Raw genomic sequence first — 15,500 nt, forward strand, 5'->3', positions numbered from 1 at the left:
TTAATCGTGATTCAAATTTTTAATCGTTTGACGGCACTAACAACACCTCATTTTTACTTTTTTGTTTTTAACTAGGTGGCGCTATACATGAAATGAGTGGTTATGGAATGGGTTGACATGGCCCCTTAAGATCAACATACAAAAAAAAGGTGGTCCTCCTAAACCCTACGGTTCTCGAGATATTCACAGAAAACTGTGTCTGCCCTACCCTCGTTTCAGGGGGTCCAGTCCAGCGGGGGGGCTACAGATCAAAACGAAAAACGATGGTTCCATGCTATCCAAGTGGGGCTACACGCCCACCAAGTTTCGTGTACCCCGGTCTTTCAGTGTCCCAGGAATCCTTGACGGAAATTTGGCCATGCGAAAAAAAAAAATGTAAAAAAAATCTGACTAAACCTATATGACCGCCGCTTCGCATAATAATAAAAGATGGATACATTCATACATGAAGACAGACATATGTCTTAATTATTACCTTATCCAGGTAGATGATGAGGGAGCCTCTGTCTGACAGCATCTTGTCCATTTCAAATCCTTGGATGTACCTGTCCTTGTGGACCTGTGGATCTGTGGACAACTACAAGCACAAGAGAAGCCAAGTTTTTTTTTGTTTTGTTTTACCTATCTGAAAAAGCAAATTAGTAATAGAATCCTCCCATATTTATTGAACTGCAAAATCATACATTGCCTTGTTTTTTTCTAGTTTTGTTTTGGATTTCTTTATGTTCAAATCATTAAAATGACCTAAAAATAGCTTTGTTCTCTTTTGAACAGTTATCCACTAGCATTAGTGTGCTAACCAGCCAGCTCTGGGTCATCTTTTGTGATACTACTCTGTACCTCAATCGGCACTGTATCAAATACAATACAAGTCAATGGAGGATTGTCATAACAAACCACAAACCCTTCTTTTTAAAGTCATCACATAGCTCCATTCAGTCACTTACCTGGGTGAGGTCAGACTCGTCCACACTGAAGCCGGTCAGCAGGCCAATGTCCAGGATGGACATGGTGGTAGAGCGTTCCTTTGACAGGTACCTGAGGATAAAATAACAAGTAAGGGATAATGGCTTAACACTGGGAGGTAAACACTTTACTTGACGGGTGAGTTCATAACACATTCATAGCAGCTGTCAAACTGCACATAAAGCATAATGCAGATTGTAATGCAGAATATGCTCCCTATTCTAAAGTTGGGTCTAAAATCGATTTTTGTATTCGTGCTAACTTAGCTGTCTTCTTCTTCTTCTTCTTCTTATGTGCGCTGTAATACACTTAAAAAGTGTGGATAGGAGGCAACTTTAGTTTAGGGAACACATGGGGGTTAATAAATGCCAAATTAATTGTGAATTAAATGTAAACAAAGACCCAACTTTAGAATAGGGAACATTTCTGCATTACAAAGACTTAATTATGAGTTATTTGTACACTATTAGCACTTGTGGTTTAGTGCCTAGTTCCATTTGAAAAAAGCGTCTTTGATAAGTGAATAACTGTTCTTGTGGTACTACCACCTTACAAGGCCCATACTGAGCCATGCATATTTAGGTCATAATTCATATGCAACAACTTATTTAATAACTATTAATAAGGGGTAATTAGGAGCTTACATAGGGGAAATTCTTATTTAAGGGTTAGAGATCTGCACTCCCGCGGTAGACCCGCGGGTCCCGACGCAAAAGAGTGCGGCGCGGGACAACTTTTGAAAGCTCTTTGCGGGAGCGGGCGGGATGAGAGAGGTGCGTTCGCGGGTTCGGGACAAACCGATGTTTCACTGCACTCCCGCTAATTAAATATGTGTGTAAAATTAAATATGGAAATTATTAAAGTACTGTAGCGATCTCACCCTCAGACAAGATTCACCTTTGGCCAGGACGGCCATTTATTGGAACAGGAAGACTCATACGGACACAGACAACTACATAGGGCAACACAGGGGTAGTCTCAGCTGCACATGCTACACACAATAAGGGTTTACCACACACATCAACACGAGGATAAACACATAAGGTACAACTAAGAGACTAACACGCTAACAACTACACAACATGGTAAACGTAACTACAACTATTATAATCGACATTACACATTTTAGCATTCACTCGCACTGCATTCTGGGAGACACTCATTCAACGTTAGACATGTACATCCACCGACGCTACATAACCCCCTCCCGAGCCATTGTCGTCCCCGGCAATGACAGCTCAGCTCACCGCTCGCGGCTGCGTCGGTGTCAATCCCAGTGCTTAGTCCAAGTGACCGGAAAGCCTCCGGCTGCACGATAACCCATCCCGACTGGAAGGGCTCTCGGCTGCCTCTGTCACGTCAGTTCTCCCCCGAACAAGCACCAGAACCGGCCAGACGTGGGTCGTGGTGTCGCTTGGGCCCTCGGTTTCCCGCCGTGCAGCTGCGCTACCTCAAACAGCAGCAAACAGTCCCACTGCAAGCCGAACCCCCGGATACGCTGGAACCCCTGGACGTTCGGTAGCCCCCTCTGGCTACTGTGACAGCTCGTGGCCGTTGCCACCTGTCCACAGTGTGCCGATCTCCAGGCGGTCAGCTGTCCACGTCGAGGTCCCTCCTCGCGCTGCCCTCTTGTAGAACTTTTGTCGGCTGTCTCTCGAGCACAACGATGCTCCACTGTGGCGGGAAATGGAGACCCCGACCCTCTCAGCAGGCTTGGGACACACAGGAACTCACACACAAAACATGAAAAACATTGCGCAGACTTGCGTCAACCGGAACGTGCGCACTTAAAATCTCAAACAGTCCACAAAACGATAGCTCCCAAGGCTCTACAGGTCGACGTTACCCTCTTGGCCACTAGCTGGAGCACCGCAAGCTCCCGAACTAGCAGCTATGACTCAATCACACTCTCGACCGGCAGCTGACTCTCTGGAAATTCTTCCGTAGCTGGCGGTGTAAACCCGGCCGCTGTGGTCGTGTTCCAAGGTCGTCAGAGAGTTCACGCTCTCTATGGATGAGATCCTCGGATGACGGCAGCATCGACATCGGTGTCGAGCCGGGAACTCCTCAGCCGGGGCCGCTTCCTCCAGCGCTGGCAGCTCTCGTCGGCTGTGCAGGGCTGGTCCCGCTGGTCGCCTGCACAGGTCCCGCGCCGGGCCGACAGGTCCTCCATCCTCCGAAGTGGCGAGCTCGGCGAGCTGGCTAGTCCTTAAAAGGACAAATAGAACATCTGCTGAGGTTCGCCGCCATCTTGTTGGTCTGGTCTTCGGCCTTCTTCTCCGTCTTGATCTGGCGTAGATCTTCGCGCCCCGGGAGGGGCCCATCCCACTTCTGACACCAATGTAGCGATCTCACCCTCAGACAAGATTCACCTTTGGCCAGGACGGCCATTTATTGGAACAGGAAGACTCATACGGACACAGACAACTACATAGGGCAACACAGGGGTAGTCTCAGCTGCACATGCTACACACAATAAGGGTTTACCACACACATCAACACGAGGATAAACACATAAGGTACAACTAAGAGACTAACACGCTAACAACTACACAACATGGTAAACGTAACTACAACTATTATAATCGACATTACACATTTTAGCATTCACTCGCACTGCATTCTGGGAGACACTCATTCAACGTTAGACATGTACATCCACCGACGCTACAGTACTGTTCATAACTATAGTTCAGCTGGATGTTCTGTTAGGCAGCATTAAATAACGTGGTTTAAGCATAACTGACGGATAGCAGGCCTAGGCTATAGCCTATATTGTCGTTTACGTGGGTTCAATTTGTTCCTGCTGCTCGTTCTCAAAACTCAAAAATCGAAAGCATGACAGAGGAAGAGGGCACCAGACTAGGCCTAGCCTACTTCAGTTGTTAGCCTACATTCAGAACCAAGAAACTGACATCTGGAGTCTTTCTCAGGTGTGTGTGCTCCTGAAAAATCAGTCCCGCGCAGACCTCTAGGTCTAGTGAGGGTAGAATAAGGTCTTGCAGAATAAGGTATTAATTAGTGACTTATAATGACTAACAAATGTCTAGTATGCTACTAATATACATGTTAGTAAGCAGCTAATTAATGGTGAATATGCGTGTCTTAATATAAACCAAAAAAAATATATATATATATCAAAAAAGGAGAAAAATTATATATATATATATATATATATATATATATTAGTGCTGTTAGTTAAATGCGTTATTAACGGCGTTAACGTAAACCTATTTTAACGGCGTCAATTTTTTTTATCGCGAGATTAACGTTCTTTTTGGTGTTACAAAGATCACAAGATGTTGCAACAACTAGTAACGTTAGAACAACTACAACACCACACTGGATCTAGCTAGACCGTGCTGCATGTACACGCCCCCTTTTAGGTGAAAGGGAGCTGTTTGGATAATGGAAACCTATGCTGCATAGAAGTCGGGAGCGAAAAGGGGTTATACTTACTAAATCTTGAAACAAATGTGAATAAAAGGCACAAAATAAGGTTGGTGTAAGAGTTATCTGTGTGTTTATGGGATTAATGTGACCATTATGTTCCTATTTTTTGCTCTTTCCAGTTAAGCCTACTAACAGGAGTGTCACGAATGTAGGCACAGTCAAACTGCCCGTGGCTGACTATAACTAAGTTCGGCAAGCTTAACTTTAAATGTCATAACATCAACTAAACATAAGTCACATATTCATTCTATCACTTGTAATATGAACGTAGCCTTTTTCCTACAACTAGGTGAGATAATTGGCTTTGCCTGTTATACTGAAGTTCCACAGTTAGCTAGCTAGCAAGCTAACCGTTTTACATGGGATATGGTAAGTGTAGCTAGTACGTGCTGAATGGGTTGTAATGTAGCCTACATCGTTTCGACATGAGTAAGTTACATACACATAATTCTTTAAAACTGCCGTGCTAGTAAAATTATTGAATGGCCTGTAAATTAATAACTAGATGTAACGTCAAGGTGTGATTAGGCTATCTGTCTTTCCCATTAGAATCAATGTTATATGTTAGGGCTGTCAAAATAACTGATTAATTTTGATTAATTAATTTGAGAAAAAATAACTGATTAGAAAAAATAACGCAGATTAATCGATTCTGTATGACCTTTGACCCCGAGCCGTTGTACCATTAGACTGTAAAATGAAGGAGAGAAGAAAATGTGCTGCCTAGATCATTGATAAGAACATTTACTTTTCAAAAACGGCTTGATGGTATTGGTAAAAATAAAGTGTTGATTAAAATAAAGTCCTCTGCAATGTATGTGATAAAAAACCTTCTTCCCGAAGCACTTTTGAATTTATTTCCTCAGCATATTAGGTCATATCATAGATTATTATGGTCATTATTAAAATAATAATAAAAGAGTTTTTGAACTTTAATGTCACTAATGCTGATTATCCAATGATTGATTTGAATTTAAATATTTAAAATACTTTCACAGCAAAAATCATATATGCGATTAATTTAGATTAATTAATCACAGAGTATGTAATTAATTAGATTTTTTTTTTAATCGACTGACAGCCCTAATATATGTATGTTAACTTGTTTTCCGCTAAAATGGGGCGTGATGCAGATTAAGGCCTAGTCCACACGTACCAAACCGATCTTTTTTTCCTCCGTCTTCCCTGGAACCGTATCAAGAATATTTGCGTCCAAACGGATCCATCTCAACAAGACTCAACACATTACTTCATATCCCAGGCCTATAGGTGGCACTGTTTCTTTACAAAAATTGACCAAAGCTTGCGCTGTAGGCTATACAAACAGACAGAATAGGCTATGACGAAATGGCTAGTGCAAGGAAACCAGAATTGTTTGTGTGGACTTATAGTGAACTGTCAACTGTAGTCAACTGTAAAACTAATAAACTTAATTTTTACGGTTTGTGAAGGGTGCAGTCCCGTCCTTTATTTGGCTAACGCAGGTAAAAATAATCTCCATTACTTTCTTTGGTTGTAGGATAGTCCGCGATTTACATTAGTTTTGCTTATCACCGCAAGTGCAAAGGCTAGGCGTACCCAAGTTCTAGGCTATTCCATCGCCACATTTATAATATTGCTATACCTTTGTTAGTAACAGTCGATACTTTTGCTTGCATCAAATCGCGCATTCACATTTAGTGCGCATCTATAGGCTTAACATGAGTTCTAAGCGTCTTTGTATGCTCATATCTTACTTCACTATGAATGCATTCATTTATGTTGTAAGACATGTAAAATAAATTAATGACACAGGCACTACGCACAAATGAATGTAAACTTACTCCGCACTTCCCTAATAACTTAAGTTCTCTCGCGTCACTGACAGTAGCTAGAATGCATAAAAAAAACACCGGGAAAAACAGTGTTCAGTCCACCAAGTCATAAGCTATCGGCGTCAGTTGTGATATTTATCCTACGGAGTGTAATCGTAGGTAATGTCATGTATGAAAACTAGTATTAGGCAATACTATAAGTGTCAAGTCCAGGGCAGCTGAGGTGTGGCGATGACATTATCGATAGGCTACGCAAGTAGGATGTGTGGTTTCGCTGTCCAAACGAATTCAAAAGGGCTACGGTTTCAGATTTTTTCACTCTGGGACCAGGTTTCAAAAAAGTGCGGTTTCGGGCAGTGCGTTTACAGGATTTGTTTGGACGCTCGGCCAAGACGAAGCAAAACCTCTTCGTTTAACCCAAAAAGCGTCTCCGTGTGGACGGGTCCTAAATGTAGCCTATCTTTATGATGATGCGCCTTTAGTAGTACTAAAGTAGTAAGTAGTACTACTACAAAGAGTAGATTCGTACAATAAACACCAACGCTTTCTGAACTCCCGGTCAGCTGAATGGTGTTTTAAATTGCTGTGGACACCGATGCTGACATGAGTGCGATGCACTCTGCCTTCGACATTCATTTACTGTACATTAGATTCCGAATGAACAGACCCCTGTGGCACTCCCTTCGTGACAGCAGCACTCTCCGACTTGTGGTCCAAAATCTGGACAAGCTGTGTCCTGCCAGAGAGATAGGAGGTGAACCATTGATGAACACTGCCCTGCACTCCAATGCTGGTAAGACGCTCCAGAAGCAGCTGATGGGATATGGTGTCAAAAGCTGCACTCAGGTCAAGGAGGATTAGGATGGAAATGAGTCCAGCATCAGCTGTGCAGAGGAGGTCATTTGTTACCTTCACCAAGGCAGTCTCTGTGCTGTGCTTTGGTTGAAATCCAGACTGAAATGACTCAAACAGATCATTGTCCTTCAAATGATCCTGGAGTTGAGATGCCACCACCCTCTCCATAATTTTTTTAATGAATGGTAAATTGAAGATGGGTCGGTAGTTGTCATCATGGTAGTCGCTCCAGGCGTAGTTCAGGAGTGAACCAAGGTGCGGATTGCAGAAACGAAACAGTCCGTGTCTTTAAGGGGGCAAGACTGTTGAGTGCTGCAGACATGCAGTTGTTGTAATTGCCAACCAGATCCACTACTGAAGCATTGGGAGAAGGGCAAGGATAGGAGGTAACTAGTTAAGTAAGTTCCTCTGGCATGTTGCGATATGACATGACTCTCTGAACTTTGTATTTCCTGATGGACAGATAGGTGTCAAATAGCACAACTATATATATATATTTTTTTTCTATATTTTTATATTTTTTTTTCTATATTTATATATATATATCTAAAAAAATATAGAAACAAAATAAAAAAATAATATATGTATATATATATATATATTTTTTTTTTTTATATATATATTTTTTTAGATATATATATTACCTTGCTCTCTTATATGTCCATATTTATTTTATGCTGGTCTCTAGACTTTATTCTTGCACTGTTGCACTGTTGGACTTACTCATTTGCTCCATCACCATGACACTCACTCTCACAGAGCACCTTACCTTACTATGCACTGAGAATCACAGGCTCAGTCCCTGCCTCAGTCATTGTAAGCGTCTCATGCTTAATAACCCACTATGTGGATACTGTTTTAGACTGTTTTGACTTTAGACTTAGATTTAGTGTTATTTAGTATAATTTGTATTTTAGTATATTCTTTATCTTCTACTGTCCTTATTGCTTAGTTGTGTTTTTATATTATATACTTTTTAATTACTTTTTCTGCTGTTAGTGAATGTTGTGTGTGATGTCTGTATGCTACTGAGACCTTGAATTTCCCCTTGGGGATCAATAAAGTATCTATCTATCTATCTATCTATCTATCTATCTAACTAATCATTTGAAGCCCACATTGCTGTAAACTCTTCAAAGTGATTCCCATGGTCATGGTCTTTGCATTAGGTTTAGGGTGAGACTTTATATCTTCACGGTTAGGTGGGCTTGAGTGAAATGTAAAATTGACTTAAATAATTGAAATGGAATATCCCAGTAAATTAAATGCATTTAATAATTTGCCTGGGGCTCGAACACAGTCAAGGACAGCCTTAAATCAGACTATTCTGACATGTTACCTATTATGTGAATACTCATAAGGATGTCAGAGAGAGAGAGAGAGAGAGAGAGAGCGAGCACGTGTATACAGTACATGCATGTGTGTGTGTGAATATATGTATGTGTGTGTGTGTGTGTCAGCTGTTTGCAAGTGTGCACATACAGTATGTCTCAGAGAGATATCATGAACTTACAAGACGTCAATGGTGAGCAGGTATGATTGACTGGCTCCCTGGTATGTCACTGTGAATTGAATAGAAGATAAATGATCTCACTGCTGTTTGATCTGGCATTCTGTTATGAATTAGAGGTATGTAGTTGGGCTCTGAACTGGCATTCTGTGTTTGACATTTTAGAATAAATAGGATGAATCTGATTGGCTTCTGCACTGTATTTCTGCTTATTCGGCCAGTAATCCCACCTTTGTTTTGTTTTTCCAGCTTCACCTCTAAATCAAACATCTTGCAGTCAGTGAGTATGTCACTGGACATGGCGTAGTAGAAAGTCATCACCTGCACAAGCAATAAAAGAACCATGGCATCACAATTAAAGGTGCAACACCCTTACACTCTGATTTTATGGTGTAGGCCTAATCTTAGTCTTACAGTGGGTTTTGATGTTGAAAATTTTATTTCTTTGTCACCTAAATAAACAAATAAACTTGTTTGTGTGCAAAATCTATAGCAAAAAATGGACTACTCATTTAAAGCACTTTAATTTATTCATGTAAAGTGAGACTTATTGCTATGTCTGCAGTCTACTGTATGTCTAGCTCCCTTAAACCCTTAAAGGACAGGTTCGGTATTTTACACTTAAAGCCCTGTTTTCAGATAGTTTATGATTAAATAGAACGTTTAAGATTGAAATTTGGACACATGCTGCTGTCCTGAGAATTTTCGGTTTCTGTGGTAGCGCCCCCCCTCCTCCAGAACGATGTATAGGTGCACTGGAACAATCCTTCCTAAAACGCATTAAACTTTAGTTTACAAAGACGTGAAACTCACCGAGTGGTCAGGGGTGTTCGCTGATATGCTCACACAAAAATCGCTGCAAAAGACGCTTTCCAACAGGTTATTACCATGTTGTAAAACTGTGGAGCTATTTTTCCAAACGCCTCACACCCGTACATTCTTCCGTTGAGAGCTTGAATAATAGACACTCCAGCCCAGTTGGTGGCGATAATGCACCATACACAGTCTTGCCAATTACAAGCAAACCACTGGCATTTCATTGAATACACAGAAGAAGCAGAAGATCGCTGTCTTGAAGTATTTTGCAACAGACAGCTAAAAATGAGGCGATTTTATGCAGTTCCGAATTGCGGGAAAATTCGTGGCAAAAAAAGTTGTCACAGACTTCCTTTCAACGATCCAGAAAGGCTAAAGTTGTGGCTGGAATTTCTGGGGTTGGATGTGAGCACACCTGTTGAGAATCTGCAGAAAGCTGATCACCGTGTCTGCATTTTACTGAACGTCGCTGGAGGTCAAAAGAAATCGCCCAAAAAGCTATTTCGCCTGAGAAATACAGCGGTTCCCACATTACCTCCTGGGACGACAGAGTTGGAAGAACTTGGGGTAAGAACTTATTTGTTATGTCCATAACCTGTCATGTTCACATCATAAGCCTAACACTAACCCTAGCCTACATGAATAATTTGGCTACATGATTTTGTACGTTTACAATTTTTTTGGCTGTGGAACTTTCATGATGAAAACGTAATGATTCACGTAGGCTATCATTCACATTGTGCAAGTTCCAAGACATTTTAGCATTAGCCATGGTTGGACGTGACAATAATTTGGATAGCGTAGTAGCCTACGATACCGCGACTGCATAAGACTACAGAAAGAAAACAAACAACCCCATATCCGTTTCCGGCAGCGGAGTAATACCGTACCTCACAGCACATCCAATACAAGTCAATGGAGTTGGACAAAAACTATGATAAAACCTGTTGGAAAGAATCTTTTGCAGCGATTTTTGTGTGAGCATATCAGTGAACACCCCTGACCACTCGGTGAGTTTCACGTCTTTGTAAACGAAAGTTTAATGCGTTTTAGGAAGGATTGTTCCAGTGCACCTATGCATCGTTCTGGAGGGGGGGGGGGGGGGGGCGCTACCACAGAAACCGAAAATTCTCAGGACAGCAACATGTGTCCAAATTTCAATCTTAAACGTTCTATTTAATCATAAACTATCTGAAAACAGGGCTTTAAGTGTAAAATACCGAACCTGTCCTTTAATCTACAGAAGTGAGACTTACTGACAGAGTTGCCTCTCCAGTCCCACTGGCAGTCACAGTCAGGTGTATATTCAAGTTCATCTGCAAGTCAGGAGATATTACTATATTATATTATATTATATTATATAATATTATATAATATAATATTATATTATATATAGAACATAATATATATATATTATAATACATTATATATAGAACATACATATGGCACTTTTGACACAAATAACTGCAAATATACATCCATTGTGATTGATTTTGCAAAAAACAAACAAGCACCTTGTCTGACCGGGTTAGGAAAGAGTTGCTTTTGGTGAAAGTCCATTTAGTGGACTTGGCACGTCCAGGGACCTTAAGGTCAACGACGAGGTTCATGTCCTGCTCCTTGACTTTGGCAGTGTATTCAGCCACAGCCTGGAACACCATGATGGTGGACTGGAGGGGTGAGAGCAGAGATGGTCAGTAATTAGTGTCTGTCAGTGATCAGAAATCCAGCTATTTTTGTTTTTGAAGACTACGTACTAATATGTGTGGATCTGTAGACTGTGTGTACCTGTGTGGATCCATAGCCTCCCCCATACAACTGCTGTTCATTCAGCCATTTCACGATGGGTGCTGCCTTCTTAAACTCATTGGCCTTCACCAGGGCCAGCAGGGCGTAGGCTGTGGCCTCCAGAGTAAACAAGTTGTTACCATGGACAGGCCAGTGAGTGCCATCTAATGGTTTGGAAAAAAGAGTATCATTTCTTAGTACCATATTTTCCGGACTTTAAGTCACACTTTTTTCATAGTTTGGCTGGTCCTGCAATTATAGTCAGGTGTGATTTATATATCAAAATATATATAATTTAACATATTGTTAATGTTAATTCCTGCTGACTTACATGAATCTCTGCATGAACCAAGGTAACATTACCGTCTACAGCCACGAGAGGGCGCTCTAGGCTTGTGACGCAATGGCTTGTTATGTTAAAGCTACCTTGTGTAAGAACTTCTCCCATCTAGCGGTGAAATTCCATGAGACATCCAACTGAATATTGCCAGAGCCCGTTTACGGAGAGCCGGATCACTCCCTATTAACTCCATTGTACCTGCAATCTGTTGTAGTTCCGCTAGGGGCGATCATGAATAAGTGCAAAAACAATGGGGGTCTATGCAGCTAGACGGCTAAATGTGTCTCTTTCACCTGGTTGTCGTCGAAAAATCGAAGATTTGATTGTGGTTTCTGCAAGCTCAATATGGATTATAGGTCAAAAGTTGAATGAACGAGTACTTACGTCCTTTCGATTTCTTACAGGTTGAGTCGTCGTTGCCCACAACACACTAGCTTTATGTTAATGAATAACGTCATTGACGCATTTGAAAGGCTTTTTAGAACAAATAAGTGACTCAAAAAATATAATACTCAGCAGTGTGTATTTTCTCTGCCCCCTCTTTCGCATGCAACATTCAAATTTCTGGGCAAAAAATTATATCCCGAGAAAAGTGGATTTGAGGGGTACAGCATAGACCTCCATTCATTCTGCACTTATTTGTGAGTGCCCATGTGGAACCAGAAAAGGAACTGCAACCAGTTCAGAAACTAGAAGTTTCCCTGAGAGTGGCGGTTCTTCCCTTATTAGACATTCTCTGATATTACTTTCTAGCCTCCCCCCATTCCGAGCGCATTTTAACTCCTGCGGTGGCCGTTTCATGCCAAGGTTAACATGGCTTCCAGTACTACGACTTCTATGGAGTAAAACTTGTGTCACCTTAAACCGAATTTGAATATGAATTTGAATATGAATTTGAGCAATTGTATTGGAAAAACGAATTTGAATAGTATATATTGAAACTGAATTCATTAGATTGGAACTGAATCTCAGTCAACTTGAAATTGAATATAATATTTTGAAATTGAACTAATTTGCTCTGATACATAAATTATCCTGACTGAAAATTTCGCTCTTGGAACTTTCACATTCAGTTCTCAAAATTCAGTTTCAAAACGTGAAATTCAATTTCAGTCTACCGAGACAAAAACAGCTGGTAGCTCAGGAAAAGCAATCGAGTGCAGAGCTATTGTGATCGCGTGACTAGTTCCGAGCGCGAAGCAAAGAGCATAGCACCCTCTTAGCAAGCTGTCTCCTGAACCTCTTTACAGTGTGGAACAGAGAAAGAAGAGATGGAAGCGACTGGCACATCAGAAAACGTCCAAGTAAGTTGATATCATATGCCATGTCTGTTAACGTTACTTTGTATATAATGTACATTATATGCTAGCGCTGGCTGGCTAGCCAGCATAGTTTCATCGACTAAGTTAAAGTTTTTTCCATAGTTCAGAACCAGTTAGACTACTATAACGTTACTCTTTGATAGAACAATATGATTGGTCATTGTCATATCATTGTGCCTTTTAGGCCTGTAAGAACACGTTACAATATCAGGTTAAACAGTATCATTCATGGAAAACTGGATATGTCCCCCTAGTTAAGCTTTTTTCATCGTTGTGTTGTCTGTTAGCTAATGCTACGTGGGGCAATTTTTTCGTGCCGTGATGTTGCCAGACAACTGGATTGCGATAACTTTGTTAGCAAATGGTAGCTAGCTAGCTTCTAAGAGTTTCAAACTGAATATGTTCTATATCGATAATATGATCAAGACTCAAGAGACCCTAGTTTAACAGTATTTCTACAGGCTGATTTATGCTTCTTCATCGACTCCATGCAGATTTTGTAAAAGTTATTGAGAAATAGACACAGTATATTACAATAACCTAATTATTATACTTTAACTGTGTGTTGTCTTGATACTTCTGTTTCAGTAATGTGTGTGTAGACTGCAAATAATGTGTTGTATGACGATAGAAATGTCCTTGGTTCTTAATTAACTCATTGTATTGACCAAGTCGTGTGTGTGCAGAGAAGGTGTAATGATATTTATTATGATGTATACGATGCAAGGTATGAATGTGTGTGTGAGAAACAACTGATTGTCTCTTAGGTGCATAGACTTGTGTATCCTGATTGCCTGATGCTTATGAGACCTCTTTGCGCAGAGATGAATAAACAATTAACGAGAAAGACTCACAGTAGACCTTTCAGCTAAACACTGATTGTTTGTTGGTTTTATTTTCATAGGTTGAGAGGCCTCAATGAACAGTGGACAGTGAGATAGACTGAGGACAATGGACCTTTGGACTGGCACCGATCAGACATGGACACCGAAGCTTGATTTCTCTTAATAAATATCTTTGCAAGATGCAACACATATTGTAAAACACTTTACACACTAATAAAAATGTCCACTGTTGTTTTCTCTGGAATTGATTTGTTTGCCATTGGTGGTGATGGATTTCCAAATGGATTTCCAAATGTATGGGCAATCTAAATTTTAGTTTATGTGTGTAATCAGCTGATATTAGATATGATGCAATTGCAAAATCATGTAGTTTTATCCTTTGCAACATAAGGAAGAACAGACCTTATCTGACACAGGATTCCACACAACTTCTTGTTCAGGCCATGGTCATCTCCAAGCTGGACTATTGTAATTTACTATTAGCTGGTTTACCTGCTTGTGTAGTAAGATTGTTACAGCTGATTCAGAATGCTGCCGCACGCCTGGTCTTTAATCAGCCAAAGACATATGTAACTCCTCTCCTAGTTACTCTCCATTGGCTCCCTATTAAGCAGAATTAAATTTAAATCTCTCACTTTGGCCTATAGGACACTGACCGGATCTGCTCCTTGTTATTTTAATTCAATGATCAAGACGTACATCCCCAACTTCCCACTGTGGTCTTCTGAAGAGTGTCTGTTGTGTCGACCAGACATAGGTCAAATTCAAGACTTTTCCTCAGTGGTTCCATGTTGGTGGAATGAGTTGCCCAGTGCTCTCTGTTCCTGTGATAGTTTTGGGTCTTTTAACAGGGGTCTAAAGACATATCTGTTCAACATGCACTTAGTTCATTAACACTTATGGTTTGTATAGTATTGTTTCATTTTCATTAGGCTGTTGATTCATTTGACATTGTTGTTTATTATTGATTTTCTCCATAATGTAGTCTTACCATGCTATTGTTATTTTTATTATATTATTGACTGAATGTACATTATTGTTTATTATTACTATTTTCCCTTTTTTCTCATTGTTTATGTCATTAGGCTATTGATTGAATTGACATGGTTGTTTATTATTGCTATTCTCTTTATTATAGTCTGACCAACATCTTCATTTGTTCCCTGTTAAATTTTAAGTATTATATTGTTTTGTATTTATGTTGCTTTGGACAAAAGCGTAACCATAACTATATGTAATTGGAAGCAAATAAAGGTAGCCTACACATCATAGTATTACAAGAGTGGCTTTAAACGTAAGAAAACGGTAATGATTTGTCCTTTTTTGGTCATTCAAACATGTAGATTTTTATTCACATAATTACTAGGTTGTTGTCTTTTCTATCCAGTAGGTGGCAGTCCAGGATAAGAAATAGAGCAGTAGTTGAGTAGGAAAAACGAAAACGAGAGAAAGTTATGCCCATGACATTTTAAAGAATGACAGGCTAGAAGTTTGCAATTTAGTACTGCAATTGGTAGACAGTACATTGATGTTTGACGGCTAGCTGAGTAGTTCTGTATGGACTGACAGGCTGGAAGTTTGAAATGTAATACTGTAAAAAATGTTTTAGCCTATTTAAAATTACAAAAACGGTAGGTAAGACCATACATCGATGTTTGATGGCTAGCTGGGTAGTTCTGTACTTCAAGGATTGACAGGCTAGAAGTTTTAGATGTAATACTGCAAAAACATTTTTTATTTGTTTAAAATTACAAAAACGGTAGGTAAGTAGGCCTAGGCTACATCGATGTT

At 40.3% G+C, this 15,500-nt stretch overlaps 1 protein-coding gene across 1 annotated transcript in view; it reads right to left on the minus strand.

The window, feature by feature from the left end:
* LOC143118087 (complement C3-like) overlaps positions 1-15,500 on the minus strand; it is a 132,741-nt gene that overhangs the window by 20,137 nt on the left and 97,104 nt on the right. Inside the window, exons 30-36 of the mRNA XM_076279308.1 lie at positions 11,203-11,366; positions 10,929-11,084; positions 10,671-10,730; positions 8,829-8,919; positions 8,602-8,650; positions 948-1,038; positions 476-577 (exon numbers count right to left, since the gene is read on the minus strand). Coding sequence (XP_076135423.1) covers positions 476-577; positions 948-1,038; positions 8,602-8,650; positions 8,829-8,919; positions 10,671-10,730; positions 10,929-11,084; positions 11,203-11,366 — 713 coding nt within the window. The remainder of the gene's footprint in view (positions 1-475; positions 578-947; positions 1,039-8,601; positions 8,651-8,828; positions 8,920-10,670; positions 10,731-10,928; positions 11,085-11,202; positions 11,367-15,500) is intronic.

This window comes from Alosa pseudoharengus, unplaced genomic scaffold (assembly GCF_046254945.1).
Source record: "Alosa pseudoharengus isolate Yale_2024_CS ecotype anadromous, Long Island Sound unplaced genomic scaffold, YU_APseudo_1.1 YU_APseudo_1.1_scf_1, whole genome shotgun sequence".
Taxonomy (NCBI): Eukaryota; Metazoa; Chordata; class Actinopteri; order Clupeiformes; family Clupeidae; genus Alosa; species Alosa pseudoharengus.